This window comes from Bombina bombina, chromosome 12 (assembly GCF_027579735.1).
Source record: "Bombina bombina isolate aBomBom1 chromosome 12, aBomBom1.pri, whole genome shotgun sequence".
NCBI lineage: Eukaryota > Metazoa > Chordata > Amphibia > Anura > Bombinatoridae > Bombina > Bombina bombina.
The window spans coordinates 4,531,915-4,553,804 of NC_069510.1; the positions used below are offsets into that span (position 1 = coordinate 4,531,915).

The window sequence follows — 21,890 nt, forward strand, 5'->3', positions numbered from 1 at the left end:
GTAAATGACATTCTGTAACAAGTTTGTATTTATTTTATTAGAGAGTATCTTTGTGTTGGAACTGGAACACAATAACAAGTTGTAGAAGTACAAATAGAATGTGTGTCACAAATATGTTGATCCCTGCTGTGTTATAAACATGTCTGTGTCATTATCTCATTTCACTCAGACCTTAGTATCACACGTACGATGGCATATTCTATATAGCAGTAGACATGGGCACAATAACAAGTTGTATAAGTACAAATACATTGATCCCTGCTGTGTCATTATCTCATTTCACTCAGACCTTAGTATCACACGTACGATGGCATATTCTATATAGCAGTAGACATGGGCACAATAACAAGTTGTATAAGTACAAATACGTTGATCCCTGCTGTGTCATTATCTCATTTCACTCAGACCTTAGTATCACACGTACGATGGCATATTCTATATAGCAGTAGACATGGGCACAATGTGAAGGTTGTGCGATGTTTGTACAAGTTGTCTCACCTCTTGGCCCCAGTTACATTGTTAATGATTACATGGGGTTTCCAGTAAAGTGGGGGAAGAATGCTGCTGATTGCAAACTATTGTTTAAACTAGGATGAGTGTTTCACAGCAGGTTTACTTTCTGCTTTATACCAGAGTCTAGTTATTGGCAGATTCCCTGCTGTGTACTGTATACTGACACTATCTAGCTCATAAAGGGCGCAATGTATTATCCTCTGGTGTACATATTCCCCCCCTGTCCATCCGGGTTCTTCTCTGGCGCACTCGAGCACTCCAGGGCACGTGTGTGCAACCATAGCCCCCTGTCTGCGCACACCCCATCACGGGCGGGCAGGGGCTGTCAATCTCTTTAGTCGGAAGAGACTGGGAAGATGGAAATTCTCACCTAAGAGGTGGAGGACAGGGCAGGGAAGCAGTGGTCTGATGACTGCTGCTTGATAAATCCTGACTAGTGCGAACCTGCAGTCGCAGGGGGATAGAAGGGCTTGATAAGTCGAGACCAAAGTAGCTTAAAGGGGCAGTCTTATTATGGCATTAGTTACCCTCCATAACTGTGCCAGACAAAGTACTGCAAGCTCCCTCAGTGCTCAGGAGTCGCTAGCCTTGCAACCCCTGAGCCGCTTAAAGCCTGTGAACCAATCAGGCAGTCACACAAGCTCGCCAGTCGCCAGGCCTATTCAGCTAGTGAGCAGCAATGCTTGCAGCTCCCATGTGGGACTATGTATGTGCTTAGGCTCTGTGTAGGGTTATATGGTAACCTAGGGTCACTAATGCAAACATTATATTCTCTAATGATTGTATTGGTTTGCATTACACTGTCATTGTAATGGGACTTTACTTCCAAAATGTTAATTGGTGTGCATATTAAAAACAATGCTATATATTACCTGTCTTTCTCTCTACAACCCCTGGAGAGGCTGGGGAGCAACTTGTAGGATCCAGAACATGTGTCACAGTGATTGCTTGATAGGTGCAGAGCTGAAGTTTTATCTAGCCTTAATTGGCTACAGCAGATAAGATAACATATGCAAACCTGAGGCTTTTCAAGTGGTGTGTCTCTGGACTGCATAAGATAACAAACTGACAGTTATAATGCTTTTGTATGCAGACCCAGACATTCCATTTATTCATCAGCCAGTGGGCAATCAGTCTTTCCATCTGCACTTTATGTTACATTTACAAATAATTATGCATCATGTCTCATAAACACACAACTGTCAGTGAGCCAATTAGTAGAAGCATATGCATGTAGCTGCCCATCATTGGTTGTTTCCTGCTCAGGTGTGTGAGCTTAATGGGACAGTGTACTGTAAAAATGTGTTCCCAGCTGTAGAGTATAAAATGTAAGTGAAGTTGCCCCTTTAGGTTTATTTTTGTATATGTGTATTATCACTTTCTGTACACACACATGCTTGTATATATTATCTATGTCTTTATATCAAAGCACAATACTTAGGTCTAATATGTCTCATTAGTACCACAAGGTCCCTCAGAGAGTTTTAAAAGGAGTTTTTTTTTTGTTTTTTGTTTTTTAAAAGTTGTTTCTTTCTCTATGCAGAGTTCCAGATGTGAAGGAGAGACATCCACATAAAAATAATGCTCAAAAAAGTCCCAAAGATTTGGCGATATTCCTCTCCATGCCGACAAGTTTTTAATCATAAGGCCCTCAGAGAGAACTATTGCAAATTATCATTTTATTGCTTATCTCTTCTACCTCCCACTGGGAGTGTAATTTATTTTGCTGGCTTTGTTTACACAGCTTTTCTAACCTATACTTAAGTATAGAAACTGTCATTGTAAGTAGGGATAACGGTCACAATAATTTTTTTAAAATGCAGAGGAGCTATTTGTAAACAATTTATTGAACTCGAGTAGGTAAAATGGATCATTGGGAACCAATTAAAGGAGAGATATATGTAGGGTAAACTGCCCCTTTAAGTTGTGATTTCTTGTGGCACTAATTTGTTTAATCTGTAGTTGCTAAAGACCATGAGTGTCAGCTGTACGGCTCGCAGTTTGTGATTATTATACCAGTTTGGGATTTGGCATTGGATCTGTTTCTACATCAGATGGCAGCAGTGTCACTGGGTAATGTGTAGGGATTTTACAGATTCTCCGTGCTTGTTATTTTCCATACAAACAGCACTATTGTGTCCCACAGTACAATTAACTCTTTACTATCACTATTCCCGTCTTTAAGAGGATTTAACAATCAGGAGATAATAAAGTGATTGACAATGAGTAACCTGACCCCATAAGGGTAAAGTAAATAGTGTAGCTTTTTTCTACAGAAGTGAGTAGGAGGGGTCACTGTGTCACTGACTCCTAAAGCCAATTCCCAGCTTCACTAAGGTTTGCTCTGTCCCAGATACCTTCAATCTCTCATCTGTGTGACCCATGCTGTAATATTCCTACCTGATCTTCCTTAGCAATGATTTTATTTCATATTGCGCTTCTGTTCGCCTTCTGCGGGGCAAGTAAAGGCCAAGAACAAACGTAAGTGTATTGTGTGACTGTCAATTAATATTCCTTACTGTAGATTTGTCATGACCTTTTAAGACATTAAATGTAGTTCATTTCATTAAATCTGATATCAAATTGCTGGGAAATACAGAATAAGTTTCAGTTCTGAGAAATAAGGGTGTAAAACTAACAAGACTGTGAAGTATTTATATTGTTATTATGAAAACACTGAGCATATGTTTATGTGTGACTCCAGAAGTAAAATACAATGATTCCCTTTATTGGGTCACTTACAGCTATCCGATTACTTCTCAGTTATCTCATCCTAGCACAGCACACTATATAGAGGTATCAGTTATCTCATGCTAGCACAGCACACTATATAGAGGTATCAGTTATCTCATGCTAGCACATCACACTATATAGAGGTATCAGTTATCTCATGCTAGCACAGCACACTATATAGAGGTATCAGTTATCTCATGCTAGCACAGCACACTATATAGAGGTATCAGTTATCTCATGCTAGCACAGCACACTATATAGAGGTATCAGTTATCTCATGCTAGCACAGCACACTATATAGAGGTATCAGTTATCTCATGCTAGCACAGCACACTATATAGAGGTATCAGTTATCTCATGCTAGCACAGCACACTATATAGAGGTATCAGTTATCTCATCCTAGCACAGCACACTATATAGAGGTATCAGTTATCTCATGCTAGCACAGCACACTATATAGAGGTATCAGTTATCTCATGCTAGCACAGCACACTATATAGAGGTATCAGTTATCTCATGCTAGCACAGCACACTATATAGAGGTATCAGTTATCTCATGCTAGCACAGCACACTATATAGAGGTATCAGTTATCTCATCCTAGCACAGCACACTATATAGAGGTATCAGTTATCTCATGCTAGCACAGTGTTCTATATAGAGGTATCAGTTATCTCATGCTAGCACAGCACACTATATAGAGGTATCAGTTATCTCATGCTAGCACAGCACACTATATAGAGGTATCAGTTATCTCATGCTAGCACAGCACACTATATAGAGGTATCAGTTATCTCATGCTAGCACAGCACACTATATAGAGGTATCAGTTATCTCATGCTAGCACAGCACACTATATAGAGGTATCAGTTATCTCATCCTAGCACAGCACACTATATAGAGGTATCAGTTATCTCATGCTAGCACAGCACACTATATAGAGGTATCAGTTATCTCATGCTAGCACAGCACACTATATAGAGGTATCAGTTATCTCATGCTAGCACAGCACACTATATAGAGGTATCAGTTATCTCATGCTAGCACAGCACACTATATAGAGGTATCAGTTATCTCATCCTAGCACAGTGTACTATATAGAGGTATCAGTTATCTCATGCTAGCACAGCACACTATATAGAGGTATCAGTTATCTCATGCTAGCACAGCACACTATATAGAGGTATCAGTTATCTCATGCTAGCACAGCACACTATATAGAGGTATCAGTTATCTCATCCTAGCACAGCACACTATATAGAGGTATCAGTTATCTCATCCTAGCACAGCACACTATATAGAGGTATCAGTTATCTCATGCTAGCACAGCACACTATATAGAGGTATCAGTTATCTCATCCTAGCACAGTGTTCTATATAGAGGTGTCAGTTATGTCATCCTAGCACAGTGTACTATATAGAGGTATCAGTTATCTCATGCTAGCACAGCACACTATATAGAGGTATCAGTTATCTCATGCTAGCACAGCACACTATATAGAGGTATCAGTTATCTCATGCTAGCACAGCACACTATATAGAGGTATCAGTTATCTCATCCTAGCACAGCACACTATATAGAGGTATCAGTTATCTCATCCTAGCACAGCACACTATATAGAGGTATCAGTTATCTCATGCTAGCACAGCACACTATATAGAGGTATCAGTTATCTCATCCTAGCACAGTGTTCTATATAGAGGTGTCAGTTATGTCATCCTAGCACAGTGTACTATATAGAGGTATCAGTTATCTCATGCTAGCACAGCACACTATATAGAGGTATCAGTTATCTCATGCTAGCACAGTGTACTATATAGAGGTATCAGTTATCTCATGCTAGCACAGCGTACTATATAGAGGTATCAGTTATCTCATGCTAGCACAGCGTACTATATAGAGGTATCAGTTATCTCATGCTAGCACAGCACACTATATAGAGGTATCAGTTATCTCATGCTAGCACAGCACACTATATAGAGGTATCAGTTATCTCATGCTAGCACAGCACACTATATAGAGGTATCAGTTATCTCATGCTAGCACAGCACACTATATAGAGGTATCAGTTATCTCATCCTAGCACAGTGTACTATATAGAGGTATCAGTTATCTCATGCTAGCACAGCACACTATATAGAGGTATCAGTTATCTCATGCTAGCACAGCACACTATATAGAGGTATCAGTTATCTCATGCTAGCACAGCGTACTATATAGAGGTATCAGTTATCTCATGCTAGCACAGCACACTATATAGAGGTATCAGTTATCTCATGCTAGCACAGCACACTATATAGAGGTATCAGTTATCTCATGCTAGCACAGCACACTATATAGAGGTATCAGTTATCTCATGCTAGCACAGCACACTATATAGAGGTATCAGTTATCTCATGCTAGCACAGCACACTATATAGAGGTATCAGTTATCTCATGCTAGCACAGCACACTATATAGAGGTATCAGTTATCTCATGCTAGCACAGCACACTATATAGAGGTATCAGTTATCTCATGCTAGCACAGCACACTATATAGAGGTATCAGTTATCTCATGCTAGCACAGCACACTATATAGAGGTATCAGTTATCTCATGCTAGCACAGCACACTATATAGAGGTATCAGTTATCTCATGCTAGCACAGCACACTATATAGAGGTATCAGTTATCTCATGCTAGCACAGCACACTATATATTTTTTTTTTTAAATATTTATTTATTGTTAGCGTACACACAGTCGTCTTGTTACAGACCTTGAAACAAGATTACAAACAATATTCTTTACAGAGGAGAGACAAATCTTAACAAATTATAGAGCATTTAAGCCAATAACAATGATTTTTAAATAAAAAAACAAAAAGAAAAAAAAAGCACAGCTTAAAAATAGGAGATACAATGATGTCCCACGAACTCTGTATTAGAAGGGATGTGGCTAGAGAAAGTTATAGCCTGTGTATCACGTAATTTGAATTTATCCTGGAAAATATATAAAGTTAATCTCTGTAAAGACGTAAATACATGAATATCTGTCCTAGAGTGGGTTGAACATACTTTTAAATGATGTCAATACGGGGGGGGGGAGGGGAGTGGGAAGGGGTGGGGAAGGAGGACAGAGAAAAAGGAAGAAAGAGAGAAAAAAAAAAAAAAAAAAAAAAAACCTGCATTGCCCCCCAACCCTCTCTGCTCTCTCACTATTCGGCCCAGAATGCTGGGTATCTGCCCGCATTAATCAATTCAAGAATGTAGGCCGATTGGCTAAGTGGCTTAATTAATTGCTCCTGTGCCTGAGAGGGAAGTGACAGTATTACTAGGCCCCATTTTTCTAGGAATCTCTTTATGTGGACCTCATTATACTTAGATAATGCATATTGTTCCACCATACATTGTTTCAATACTTCTTTTTTGAATTTTATGAAAGAGGGAAGGTGGGGGAGCTTCCAAGATGTAAGAATCACATTCCTAGCTAATAAAATTACGGTATTGATTAGCTTATAATTCTTTTGCTGTTGTGAAAATTTAACTAGGAAAATGACCATTTGGGCCTCTAACCTAATTTCTGTATCTAAGATTTTATTCAACCAGAACTTTATTTTCAGCCAGAACTGGTGGACTTTAGGGCATAACCAGATACAATGTAGAAGATTTGCTTGTTGAGCCTGGCATTTCCAACATCCGATAGTTTTCCTATACCATTTAGACAATTTATCAGGGGTGATATATGTCGCATAAATCATTTTTAAATGCCTTTCGCGCCATGCTAAGGCATTTCCTGTCTTATTCAACAAGTTCAGGCTTACTTGGATTTGTTGAGGCCTAAGCTCTGGAAAAGTGTTATTCCAAATAGATACTATTTTCTCCAGTTGGGCCTCGTGTTTGGAAAACGACATCAACCGGTAAAATGAAGAGATTGACGAAGCCCCGCTGGTATATTGATTCATTAAGCTCCTTAACGGGGCATATGTCCAATTAGAGCCGAATTTAAGTTTAAGATCTGTAATGTAATGCTTTATTTGTAAGTACGCAAAGTGATCAGTTTGAGGAAGCTCGTACTCTGCTCTGATGTCAAGGAATGATCTAATTATTATACTGGGAGTAACTAGTTGTTTTAAGGAGGTCAGCCCTTTCAATTTCCACCTCTCAAAAACCTTATATGTGAAACCTGGAGCAAATCCTGGACATCCCTGAATTGGGAGATATTCCGAAACAAATGGGGTTGTGCCAATTTCTACACAAAACTTCTGCCATGCCAAGATCACGTTTTTAAACGTCGGCATTTTAGCAATTAGCGGAGGGAGTTGTGGAATTGGGCAATGGAGAAGAGCTTTTAAATTGAATGGGTGAACAAGGTTTGCCTCCCCAGCAAAATCAGTGAAAAATTCTTTCTCTGATATCCAATCAGCCGCCAGTTTTGCGATTGAAGCAATGTTGTAGTGGGTAATATTCGGGAAAGCGAGGCCCGCCGACTCTTTAGAGAGTGATAATGCACTTAATGCAATTCGGGGTCTTTTTCCTTTCCAGAGGAATTCATTAGATATTCGGTTAAATAATTTTATGTCTGCCTTATATAAAAGAAGAGGTATATTTTGGAGAAGATATATTAACTTAGGTAAGAGTATAATTTTAATAAGCATAATCCGTGCAGAGAGAGAAATAGGAAGAGAGGCCCAGTCATTCAATTTCTGCTTACAATAATTGAACAATTTAACATAGTTCAGCTCATACCATTCATGTGGAGCTTTTGACATTATTATTCCTAAATATTTTATTTGAGTAACTTCTCTAAATGGGTGATCTAGTATATGGCAGGCAGTTCTGTGTATCCATAGTAATTCGGATTTTTGAAGATTAATTTTGTAACCAGAAAATGACGCAAATATTTGCACTGACTCTAATAGCTTAGGAAGGCTTTCTTTTAGGCCGGCTAAAAAAAGGAGTAAATCATCAGCGTACAGGGCAAGAACATATTTTTGTTTGCCTATCTGGATGCCTTCTAGCTGTTGCCTAAGAAGGATCGCCAATGGTTCTAATGATATGTTAAAGAGGATAGGCGAAAGGGGACATCCCTGCCTAGTGCCTCTCTGTAGAATAAAACGATCCGTAATCGTACCATTGATAAAGATTGCTGAGGATGGATTATTATAGATAGCCTTAATCAAATTTATGAAATTTCCAGAAAAGCCAAACTTTTCCAGGGCCGAAAAGAGATGGTCCCAGCAGATATAGTCGAAAGCCTTTTCGGCGTCGACTGTTAGGATGGCAGCATCTTCTTTTTTTAATACTTTCTTATTATTCCGCAGATAGTCCAGTACCAGCATAACCTTACGGATATTTTTTGTCGGGCTTCTCCCCATCATGAAACCAGCCTGATTATCATGTATAATATTATTTAAGTGGGGGGCCAATCTTTTTGCAATTATGGACGTAAGAAGTTTATAATCAAAGTTTAATAGGGAAATAGGGCGATATGAAGAAGGAATTTCAGGGTCTTTTTCTTTTTTGAGAACTAAAGCTATATTAGATGCCGCAAAATACTGGGAACATGGGATATCTGCGGAATAATAAGAATTAAATAGCTTATATAAGGTAGGGGCTATTTGATCTGCAAGGATCTTATAGAATTCGGCAGGGAGCGAGTCGGGGCCGGGGGCTTTATTAAGTTTGGCAGTTGTGATACCAGTAAGAATTTCTTGTGTAGAGATCGGGGCATTGAGTTGATTAATTATCTCCTGTGGCAATTTAGGGATCTTAACATTATCCCAGAACCTCTCTTTTGATTCGATATTGGGAGGTTCAGCTTTATAAAGATTTCTAAAGAAGTCTGTAAACGTATGTTGAATGTCGTGGTTGGAGGTGAATCTATTTTTCCCAGATCTAATTGCCGTGATGTAATTAGAAGATCTCTTTTTGGTAATTTTAACGAGATATTTTGCTGCTTTCCCTGAGTAGCCACCATAAAGTGATTTCTTTCTTATGTCTTCAGATATCATTTGTTGTTTAAGAAAGATATCCCTTTGTGTTTTTAAATTTGTATATTTTTCTCCAAGCTTTTTGGAGGGAACAGCTATGAACGCATTGTATGCGTTCCTCACACTATTAGAAAGTTGGATTTCTTTCTGTAGAAATTTTTTCTTAAGAGCACACATGTGAGCCTTAATATCCCCACGTAACACAGCCTTTCCAGTCTCCCAGAGTATTTCTGGCTTATCCTTATAGTCATGATTATAGCTCTCAAATTCCCTCCATTTGTTGGCTAACCAGTTTTGAAAATGTAGGTTACTATGTAAATGGTTGGGAAAAAAGAAATTATTATTCGGTCTAGGTGTAAGAGATTTAGAGTTGAGTTCTAAAGCTATCACCGCGTGGTCAGAAAGAACTATATCTTTAATATCGGCCTTTACCTCCTTACCACTTAAGTTTTCAGAGATTAAAAACATGTCTATGCGCGACAACGCTTGATGTCCTTTTGATAGACATGTAAAAGCTTTAACATCTGGGTTCATACTTCTCCAGATGTCATATACACCTACTTTATGGCAGAATTTTTGTAGTGTTCGTGTTTTCTTAACTCGCTTAGTACTTTTAGATCTACTTAGTCTGTCTAAATTGGGATACGCTGTTAAATTGAAATCCCCTCCAATCACGACATTACGTCCTCTGTATGCTACTAATTCTAATGCTAAATCCTCCCAAAACCTGACATCAGGTTGATTGGGGCCGTAAATGTTACAAAGAATAAAAGAGCTCTTCTCTATTTCAATGTCAAGAATTTGGTAACGGGCCTCTGGATCAATTTGGCTCTTATTTATTTTTTATTTTAAATTTTTGTTAATCAATATTGCCACTCCTTTCTTCCTAACCTGTGACGGGGCAGCGACCACCTCCCCCACCCATCTAGATTTGAGTTTATCAATTTCATGCCTTTTTAGATGAATCTCTTGAAGCATAGCAATACCAGGCTTATGTGATCCCAATAATTTTATTGCGGCTTTCCGTTTGATAGGGGAAGTAATCCCACCCACGTTCCAGGAAAGAATTTTAATCGACCCTATGCCCAATCCAGTTTTACTAAGATACTGCAAGACATTTTATAACAAGCCATCAATTTATAAAATAACAAGCAATTACAAGCCATCAAATATATTAGGACAAAAGGGCAGAGGGGTGGGAAGGATGCAGGGGAAAAGAGAAAAAAAAAAAAAAAAGCACACTATATAGAGGTATCAGTTATCTTATGCTAGCACAGCACACTATATAGAGGTATCAGTTATCTTATGCTAGCACAGCACACTATATAGAGGTATCAGTTATCTCATGCTAGCACAGCACACTATATAGAGGTATCAGTTATCTCATGCTAGCACAGCACACTATATAGAGGTATCAGTTATCTCATGCTAGCACAGCACACTATATAGAGGTATCAGTTATCTCATGCTAGCACAGCACACTATATAGAGGTATCAGTTATCTCATCCTAGCACAGCACACTATATAGAGGTATCAGTTATCTCATCCTAGCACAGTGTACTATATAGAGGTATCAGTTATCTCATGCTAGCACAGCACACTATATAGAGGTATCAGTTATCTCATGCTAGCACAGCACACTATATAGAGGTATCAGTTATCTCATGCTAGCACAGCACACTATATAGAGGTATCAGTTATCTCATGCTAGCACAGCACACTATATAGAGGTATCAGTTATCTCATGCTAGCACAGCACACTATATAGAGGTATCAGTTATCTCATGCTAGCACAGCACACTATATAGAGGTATCAGTTATCTCATGCTAGCACAGCACACTATATAGAGGTATCAGTTATCTCATGCTAGCACAGCACACTATATAGAGGTATCAGTTATCTCATGCTAGCACAGCACACTATATAGAGGTATCAGTTATCTCATGCTAGCACAGCACACTATATAGAGGTATCAGTTATCTCATGCTAGCACAGTGTTCTATATAGAGGTATCAGTTATCTCATGCTAGCACAGCACACTATATAGAGGTATCAGTTATCTCATGCTAGCACAGCACACTATATAGAGGTATCAGTTATCTCATCCTAGCACAGCACACTATATAGAGGTATCAGTTATCTCATGCTAGCACAGCACACTATATAGAGGTATCAGTTATCTCATGCTAGCACAGCACACTATATAGAGGTATCAGTTATCTCATCCTAGCACAGCGTACTATATAGAGGTATCAGTTATCTCATGCTAGCACAGTGTTCTATATAGAGGTATCAGTTATCTCATGCTAGCACAGCACACTATATAGAGGTATCAGTTATCTCATGCTAGCACAGCACACTATATAGAGGTATCAGTTATCTCATGCTAGCACAGCACACTATATAGAGGTATCAGTTATCTCATGCTAGCACAGCACACTATATAGAGGTATCAGTTATCTCATGCTAGCACAGCACACTATATAGAGGTATCAGTTATCTCATGCTAGCACAGCACACTATATAGAGGTATCAGTTATCTCATGCTAGCACAGCACACTATATAGAGGTATCAGTTATCTCATCCTAGCACAGCACACTATATAGAGGTATCAGTTATCTCATGCTAGCACAGCACACTATATAGAGGTATCAGTTATCTCATGCTAGCACAGCACACTATATAGAGGTATCAGTTATCTCATGCTAGCACAGCACACTATATAGAGGTATCAGTTATCTCATGCTAGCACAGCACACTATATAGAGGTATCAGTTATCTCATGCTAGCACAGTGTTCTATATAGAGGTATCAGTTATCTCATGCTAGCACAGCACACTATATAGAGGTATCAGTTATCTCATCCTAGCACAGCACACTATATAGAGGTATCAGTTATCTCATGCTAGCACAGCACACTATATAGAGGTATCAGTTATCTCATGCTAGCACAGCACACTATATAGAGGTATCAGTTATCTCATCCTAGCACAGCACACTATATAGAGGTATCAGTTATCTCATCCTAGCACAGCACACTATATAGAGGTATCAGTTATCTCATCCTAGCACAGCACACTATATAGAGGTATCAGTTATCTCATGCTAGCACAGTGTTCTATATAGAGGTATCAGTTATCTCATGCTAGCACAGCACACTATATAGAGGTATCAGTTATCTCATGCTAGCACAGCACACTATATAGAGGTATCAGTTATCTTATGCTAGCACAGCACACTATATAGAGGTATCAGTTATCTCATCCTAGCACAGTGTTCTATATAGAGGTATCAGTTATCTCATGCTAGCACAGCACACTATATAAAGGTATCAGTTATCTCATGCTAGCACAGCACACTATATAGAGGTATCAGTTATCTCATGCTAGCACAGCACACTATATAGAGGTATCAGTTATCTCATCCTAGCACAGTGTACTATATAGAGGTATCAGTTATCTCATGCTAGCACAGTGTTCTATATAGAGGTATCAGTTATCTCATGCTAGCACAGCACACTATATAGAGGTATCAGTTATCTCATGCTAGCACAGCACACTATATAGAGGTATCAGTTATCTCATGCTAGCACAGCACACTATATAGAGGTATCAGTTATCTCATGCTAGCACAGCACACTATATAGAGGTATCAGTTATCTCATGCTAGCACAGCACACTATATAGAGGTATCAGTTATCTCATGCTAGCACAGCACACTATATAGAGGTATCAGTTATCTCATGCTAGCACAGCACACTATATAGAGGTATCAGTTATCTCATGCTAGCACAGCACACTATATAGAGGTATCAGTTATCTCATCCTAGCACAGTGTACTATATAGAGGTATCAGTTATCTCATGCTAGCACAGCACACTATATAGAGGTATCCGTTATCTCATCCTAGCACAGTGTTCTATATAGAGGTATCAGTTATCTCATGCTAGCACAGCACACTATATAGAGGTATCAGTTATCTCATGCTAGCACAGCACACTATATAGAGGTATCAGTTATCTCATGCTAGCACAGCACACTATATAGAGGTATCAGTTATCTCATCCTAGCACAGTGTACTATATAGAGGTATCAGTTATCTCATGCTAGCACAGCACACTATATAGAGGTATCAGTTATCTCATGCTAGCACAGCACACTATATAGAGGTATCAGTTATCTCATCCTAGCACAGTGTACTATATAGAGGTATCAGTTATCTCATGCTAGCACAGCACACTATATAGAGGTATCAGTTATCTCATGTTAGCACAGCACACTATATAGAGGTATCAGTTATCTCATGCTAGCACAGCACACTATATAGAGGTATCAGTTATCTCATGCTAGCACAGCACACTATATAGAGGTATCAGTTATCTCATGCTAGCACAGCACACTATATAGAGGTATCAGTTATCTCATGCTAGCACAGCACACTATATAGAGGTATCAGTTATCTCATGCTAGCACAGTGTTCTATATAGATGTATCAGTTATCTCATGCTAGCACAGCACACTATATAGAGGTATCAGTTATCTCATCCTAGCACAGCACACTATATAGAGGTATCAGTTATCTCATGCTAGCACAGCACACTATATAGAGGTATCAGTTATCTCATGCTAGCACAGTGTTCTATATAGAGGTATCAGTTATCTCATGCTAGCACAGCACACTATATAGAGGTATCAGTTATCTCATGCTAGCACAGCACACTATATAGAGGTATCAGTTATCTTATGCTAGCACAGCACACTATATAGAGGTATCAGTTATCTCATCCTAGCACAGTGTTCTATATAGAGGTATCAGTTATCTCATGCTAGCACAGCACACTATATAGAGGTATCAGTTATCTCATGCTAGCACAGCACACTATATAGAGGTATCAGTTATTTCATGCTAGCACAGCACACTATATAGAGGTATCAGTTATCTCATCCTAGCACAGTGTACTATATAGAGGTATCAGTTATCTCATGCTAGCACAGTGTTCTATATAGAGGTATCAGTTATCTCATGCTAGCACAGCACACTATATAGAGGTATCAGTTATCTCATGCTAGCACAGCACACTATATAGAGGTATCAGTTATCTCATGCTAGCACAGCACACTATATAGAGGTATCAGTTATCTCATGCTAGCACAGTGTTCTATATAGAGGTATCAGTTATCTCATGCTAGCACAGCACACTATATAGAGGTATCAGTTATCTCATGCTAGCACAGCACACTATATAGAGGTATCAGTTATCTCATGCTAGCACAGCACACTATATAGAGGTATCAGTTATCTCATGCTAGCACAGCACACTATATAGAGGTATCAGTTATCTCATGCTAGCACATCACACTATATAGAGGTATCAGTTATCTCATGCTAGCACAGCACACTATATAGAGGTATCAGTTATCTCATGCTAGCACAGCACACTATATAGAGGTATCAGTTATCTCATGCTAGCACAGCACACTATATAGAGGTATCAGTTATCTCATGCTAGCACAGCACACTATATAGAGGTATCAGTTATCTCATGCTAGCACATCACACTATATAGAGGTATCAGTTATCTCATGCTAGCACAGCACACTATATAGAGGTATCAGTTATCTCATGCTAGCACAGCACACTATATAGAGGTATCAGTTATCTCATCCTAGCACAGTGTACTATATAGAGGTATCAGTTATCTCATGCTAGCACAGCACACTATATAGAGGTATCAGTTATCTCATCCTAGCACAGTGTTCTATATAGAGGTATCAGTTATCTCATGCTAGCACAACGTTCTATATAGAGGTATCAGTTATCTCATGCTAGCACAGCACACTATATAGAGGTATCAGTTTTCTCATGCTAGCACAGCACACTATATAGAGGTATCAGTTATCTCATCCTAGCACAGCACACTATATAGAGGTATCAGTTATCTCATGCTAGCACAGCACACTATATAGAGGTATCAGTTATCTCATGCTAGCACAGCACACTATATAGAGGTATCAGTTATCTCATGCTAGCACAGCACACTATATAGAGGTATCAGTTATCTCATCCTAGCACAGTGTACTATATAGAGGTATCAGTTATCTCATGCTAGCACAGCACACTATATAGAGGTATCAGTTATCTCATGTTAGCACAGCACACTATATAGAGGTATCAGTTATCTCATGCTAGCACAGCACACTATATAGAGGTATCAGTTATCTCATGCTAGCACAGCACACTATATAGAGGTTGGCACTATAATGTTATGTGCCTGTTATTGCAGTGATGCTTTGTCACAGAATGAATACACAAGTATCTTTTTACATATGACCTCTTTATAGTTTTAAAGACAACCCAAAGTTATACCAAAAAAGGCATTTGAGATCTTACCCCTAACATATAGGGGTATATTTATGAAAGCGTGAACCAAAAATACGCTGGAATTCCGCATCGTAATTGTTGCGAGATTGATCCAACCTAGTTATCAAAGCAAATAAAAAATGGAGTGTACCCTGCGCTGATGAGAATACCTCTAGCTCTCCTCAATGGGTTCCCTAGTGAACCCCAAAAAAGTCTAAAAGATAGAAAAATAGAGGGGGGCGCCAAAAAGGCTGAGGTAGGTGAGTATAAATATACACTTTAATCAGTACATCTAATATCTAATACATATATGTCTAATACAATAAAATACATGGATCCATGCTAACTAAAAACAGTAAAAATACAGATTTGAGTGAACAGTTGATCTTAATAAAGTAGACAATTACACAATGGGGGCATAGAAATAAAAATAAAAATAGAAATAAAAATAAACAGTTGCACAAAAATGAACAGACTGGCAATATGTGATAAAAATCAAAAAATATTATTTATTATTATTATTATCGGTTATTTGTAGAGCGCCAACAGATTCTGCAGCGCTGTAAACAGAGGGTAGTACAACAAAACAATTAAAGGGATCAGATGGGTAGAGGGCCCTGCCAAGAGTTGCACTGTTGTAATTAGCTCTTAAGAAGGTGATCTACAAACAGCTGGACTTAAGGGGGTTCAGGGGATAGCAATGGAGGAGTGGAACTGGTATAAGTTAAGGTTAGCGTAGGTTGTATGCATCCCTGAACAGTAGAGTCTTTAGGGAGCGCTTCAAGCTGTTAAAACTAGGGGAGAGTCTTGTGGGGCGAGGCAGAGAGTTCCACAAGATGGGAGCCAGTCTGGAGAAGTCCTGTAAACGGGAGTGTGATGAGGTGACAAGAGAGCAGGAGAGTAGGAGGTCGTGAGCAGAGCGAAGGGGACGGGAGGGAGAGTATCTGAAGACAAGGTCTGAGATGTAGGGGGGTGCAGTGCAGTTGAGGGCTTTGTATGTCAGAGTGAGAATTTTGTGTTTGATCCTAGAGGTAAGAGGAAGCCAGTGAAGGGATTGGCAGAGAGGAGCAGCAGATGAAGAGCGATGTGTAAGGAAGATGAGTCTGGCAGAGGCATTTATTATGGATTGTAAAGGTGCTAGGCGGCAGGTGGGGAGACCAGAGAGGACATAGTTGCAGTAATCAAGGTGGGAAAGAATGAGAGAGTTGATTAAAATCTTAGTTGCGTCTTGTGTAAGGAAGTGTCTAATTTTAGAGATGTTTTTAAGGTGGAAGCGGCAGGCTGTAGCCAAGGACTGAATGTGAGGAGTGAAGGAAAGATCTGATTCAAATGTGACCCGAGACATCGGGCATGCGGGGTAGGGGTAATGATGGAGTTGTCAACAGTTATAGAGATATTGGGGGTGGAGATTTTGGAAGAAGGGGGGAAAATGAGGAGCTCAGTTTTGGAGAGATTTAGCTTGAGGTAGTGAGAGGACATCCAGGAAGAGATGTGAGAAAGACAGTTAGTGACACAGGGTTAGTAAGGAAGGAGGTAGGTCTGGTGCAGAGAGGTAGATTTGGGTGTCAGAATACAAATGATATTGGAAACCATAGGACTTAATTAGGGAACCTAGTGATGACGTATAGATTGAGAAGAGAAGGGGACCGAGGACAGAGCCTTGCGGTACTCCGACAGAAAGTGGTGACGGGGCAGAGGAGGCCCCAGAGAAGGCTACACTGAAGGTACGGTTTGATAGGTAGGAAGAGAGCCACGAAAGGGCTGTGTCACAGATGCCGAAGGATTGGAGGATTTGGAGCAAAAGAGGGTGGTCGACAGTGTCAAAGGCTGCAGACAGATCAAGGAGGATAAGCAGAGAGAAGTGGCCTTTTGATTTTGCTGTAAGTAGGTCGTTGGTGACCTTAACAATAGCTGTCTCTGTGGAGTGTTAGGGACGAGAAGGGAGTTTAACGTAAGGAAATGGGATAGGCGTGCATATACTAGTTTTTCGAGAAGCTTTGAAGCAAGAGGGAGGAGGGAAATAGGGTGGTAGTTGGATGGGGAGGTAGGATCAAGGGAAGGTTGATCTTAGTGTTCTAATGTGAATCTCAGTGTTCAAAAGGAAATCAAATGAAATAGTGAGGTGAATTCCAGGTCCCTTTCAGATGACCATAATTGTGTCAGTAAATAGATGGGAGTACAATAGTTGAAAACAAAAAATTGTTTAAAAAACCTGTGAAAAAAGAACAAAAAGGTAAATTTGCAGAGTATATCAACTGTTAAATTTATATATAGGTAATATGCTTACTTTGATTCTGTCTAGTTATCAAAGCGTCAAGATCGTCAAATGTTGAAATTTGTCACGTAACATACGATCCCGCGATTCTGTAACATCTTATAGTGCAAGCTCAGATAATGTAACATCTTATAGTGCAAGCTCAGATAATGTAGTATTTTATTGTGCAAGCTCAGATAATGTTGTATCTTATAGTGCAAGCTCAGATAATTTACGGCTAGATTTAGAGTTTTGTCGGTAAGGACCCGCGTAGCTAACGCTGGCTTTTTTCTGGCCGCACCATAAAAATAACTCTGGTATTGAGAGTCCACATAAAGGCTGCGTTAGGCTCCAAAAAAGGAGCGTAGAGCATATTTAACGCAGCTTCAACTCTCGATACCAGAGTTGCTTACGGACGCGGCCAGCCTCAAAAACGTGCTCGTGCACGATTCCCCCATAGGAAACAATGGGGCTGTTTGAGCTGAAAAAAAACCTAACACCTGCAAAAAAGCCGCGTTCAGCTCCTAACGCAGCCCCATTGTTTGCTATGCGGAAACACTTCCTACGTCTGCACCTAACACTCTAACATGTACCCCGAGTCTAAACACCCCTAACCTTACACTTATTAACCCCTAATCTGCCGCCCCCGCTATCGCTGACCCCTGCATATTATTATTAACCCCTAATCTGCCGCTCCGTAAACCGCCGCTACTTACATTATCCCTATGTACCCCTAATCTGCTGCCCCTAACACCGCCGACCCCTATATTATATTTATTAACCCCTAATCTGCCCCCCACAATGTCGCCTCCACCTGCCTACATTTATTAACCCCTAATCTACCGACCGGACCTGAGCGCTACTATAATAAAGTTATTAACCCCTAATCCGCCTCACTAACCCTATAATAAATAGTATTAACCCCTAATCTGCCCTCCCTAACATCGCCGACACCTAACTTCAATTATTAACCCCTAATCTGCCGACTGGAGCTCACCGCTATTCTAATAAATGTATTAAACCCTAAAGCTAAGTCTAACCCTAACACTAACACCCCCCTAAGTTAAATATAATTTTAATCTAACGAAATTAATTATCTCTTATTAAATAAATTATTCCTATTTAAAGCTAAATACTTACCTGTAAAATAAATCCTAACCTAAGTTACAATTAAACCTAACACTACATTATCATTAAATTAATTAAATAAAATATCTACAATTACCTACAATTAAACCTAACACTACACTATCAATACATTAATTAAATACAATATCTACAAATAACTACAATGAAATAAACTAACTAAAGTACAAAAAATAAAAAAGAACTAAGTTACAAAAAATAAAAAAATATTTACAAACATAAGGAAAATCTTACAACAATTTTAAACTAATTACACCTACTCTAAGCCCCCTAATAAAATAACAAAGCCCCCCAAAATAAAAAATGCCCTACCCTATTCTAAATTACTAAAGTTCAAAGCTCTTTTACCTTACCAGCCCTGAACAGGGCCCTTTGCGGGGCATGCCCCAAAGAATTCAGCTCTTTTGCCTGTAAAATAAAACATACAATACCCCCCCCCCCAACATTACAACCCACCACCCACATACCCCTAATCTAACCCAAACCCCCCTTAAATAAACCTAACACTAAGCCCCTGAAGATCTTCCTACCTTGTCTTCACCTCACCGGGTATCACACTGATCCGTCCTGGCTCCGATATCTTCATCCAACCCAAGAGGGGGCTAGACATCCATCATCCGATGGCTGAAGAAGTCCAGAAGAGGGTCCAAAGTCTTCATCCTATCCGGGAAGAAGAGTAGATCCGGACCGGCAACCATCTTCTTCCAAGCGGCATCTTCTATCTTCATCCGATGAGGACCGGCTCCATCCTGAAGACCTCCACCGCGGACCCATCTTCATCCGGCGACGTCCAACTGAAGAATGACGGTTCCTTTAAGGGACGTCATCCAAGATGGCGTCCCTCGAATTCCGATTGGCTGATAGGATTCTATCAGCCAATCGGAATTAAGGTAGGAAAATTCTGATTGGCTGATGGAATCAGCTAATCAGAATCAAGTTCAATCCGATTGGCTGATCCAATCAGCCAATCAGATTGAGCTCGCATTCTATTGGCTGATCGGAACAACCAATAGAATGCGAGCTCAATCTGATTGGCTGATGGAATATATATTATTATTCATACCTTAATTCCGATTGGCTGATAGAATCCTATCAGCCAATCGGAATTTGAGGGATGCCATCTTGGATGACGTCCCTTAAAGGAACCGTCATTCTTCAGTTGGACGTCGCCGGATGAAGATGGGTCCGCGGTGGAGGTCTTCAGGATGGAGCCGGTCCTCATCGGATGAAGATAGAAGATGCCGCTTGGAAGAAGATCCGGATCTACTCTTCTTCCTGGATAGGATGAAGACTTTGGACCCTCTTCTGGACTTCTTCAGCCATCGGATGATGGATGTCTAGCCCCCTCTTGAGTTGGATGAAGATATCGGAGCCAGGACGGATCGGTGTGATACCCGGTGAGGTGAAGACAAGGTAGGAAGATCTTCAGGGGCTTAGTGTTAGGTTTATTTAAGGGGGGTTTGGGTTAGATTAGGGGTATGTGGGAGGTGGGTTGTAATGTTGGGGGGGGGGTATTGTATGTTTTTTTTTTTTACAGGCAAAAGAGCTGAATTCTTTGGGGCATGCCCCGCAAAGGGCCCTGTTCAGGGCTGGTAAGGTAAAAGAGCTTTGAACTTTAGTAATTTAGAATAGGGTAGGGCATTTTTTATTTTGGGGGTCTTTGTTATTTTATTAGGGGGCTTAGAGTAGGTGTAATTAGTTTAAAATTGTTGTAAGATTTTTCTTATGTTTGTAAATATTTTTTTATTTTTTTTAACTTAGTTCTTTTTTATTTTTTGTACTTTAGTTAGTTTATTTCATTGTAGTTATTTTTAGGTATTGTATTTAATTAATGTATTGATAGTGTAGTGTTAGGTTTAATTGTAGGTAATTGTAGGTATTTTATTTAATTAATTTAATGATAGTATAGTGTTAGGTTTAATTGTAACTTAGGTTAGGATTTATTTTACAGGTAAGTTTGTAATTATTTTAACTATTTTAGCTATTAAATAGTTCTTAACTATTTAATAGCTATTGTACCTGGTTAAAATAAATACAAAGTTACCTGTAAAATAAATATTAATCCTAAAATAGCTATAATATAATTATAATTTATATTGTAGCTATATTAGGATTTATTTTACAGGTAAGTATTTAGCTTTAAATAGGAATAATTTATTTAATAAGAGTTCATTTATTTCGTTAGATTTAAATTATATTTAAGTTAGGGGGGTGTTAGTGTTAGGGTTAGACTTAGCTTTAGGGGTTAATACATTTATTAGAATAGCGGTGAGCTCCAGTCGGCAGATTAGGGGTTAATGTTTGAAGTTAGGTGTCGGCGATGTTAGGGAGGGCAGATTAGGGGTTAATACTATTTATTATAGGGTTAGTGAGGCGGATTAGGGGTTAATAACTTTATTATGATAGCGGTGCAGTCCGCTCGGCAGATTAGGGGTTAATAAGTGTAGGCAGGTGGAGGCGACGTTGTGGGGGGCAGATTAGGGGTTAATAAATATAATATAGGGGTCGGCGGTGTTAGGGGCAGCAGATTAGGGGTACATAGCTATAATGTAGGTGGCGGCTCTTTGCGGTCGGCAGATTAGGGGTTAATTATTGTAGGTAGGTGGCGGCGACGTTGTGGGGGGCAGGTTAGGGGTTAATAAATATAATATAGGGGTCGGCGATGTTAGGGCAGCAGATTAGGGGTACATAGGGATAATGTAGCTGGCTGCAGCGGCGTGCGGACGGCAGATTAGGGGTTAATAAGTGTAGGTAGCTGGCTGCGACGTTGTGGGGGGCAGGTTAGGGGTTAATAAATATAATATAGGGGTCGGCAATGTTAGGGGCAGCAGATTAGGGGTACATAAGGATAAAGTAGGTGGCGGTCGGCAGATTAGGGGTTAAAAAAATTTATTTGAGTGGCGGCGATGT

General features: G+C 39.6%; 1 protein-coding gene across 1 annotated transcript in view; it reads left to right on the forward strand.

Moving 5' to 3' along the window:
• Positions 1 to 2,834: 2,834 nt before the first annotated feature.
• The window catches only part of C5 (complement C5), a gene marked incomplete in the record, with an annotated part of 397,040 nt that continues 377,984 nt past the window's right edge, over positions 2,835 to 21,890 (forward strand). Inside the window, 1 exon segment of the mRNA XM_053695931.1 lies at positions 2,835 to 2,994. Within this exon segment, the coding sequence (XP_053551906.1) occupies positions 2,930 to 2,994 (65 nt within the window).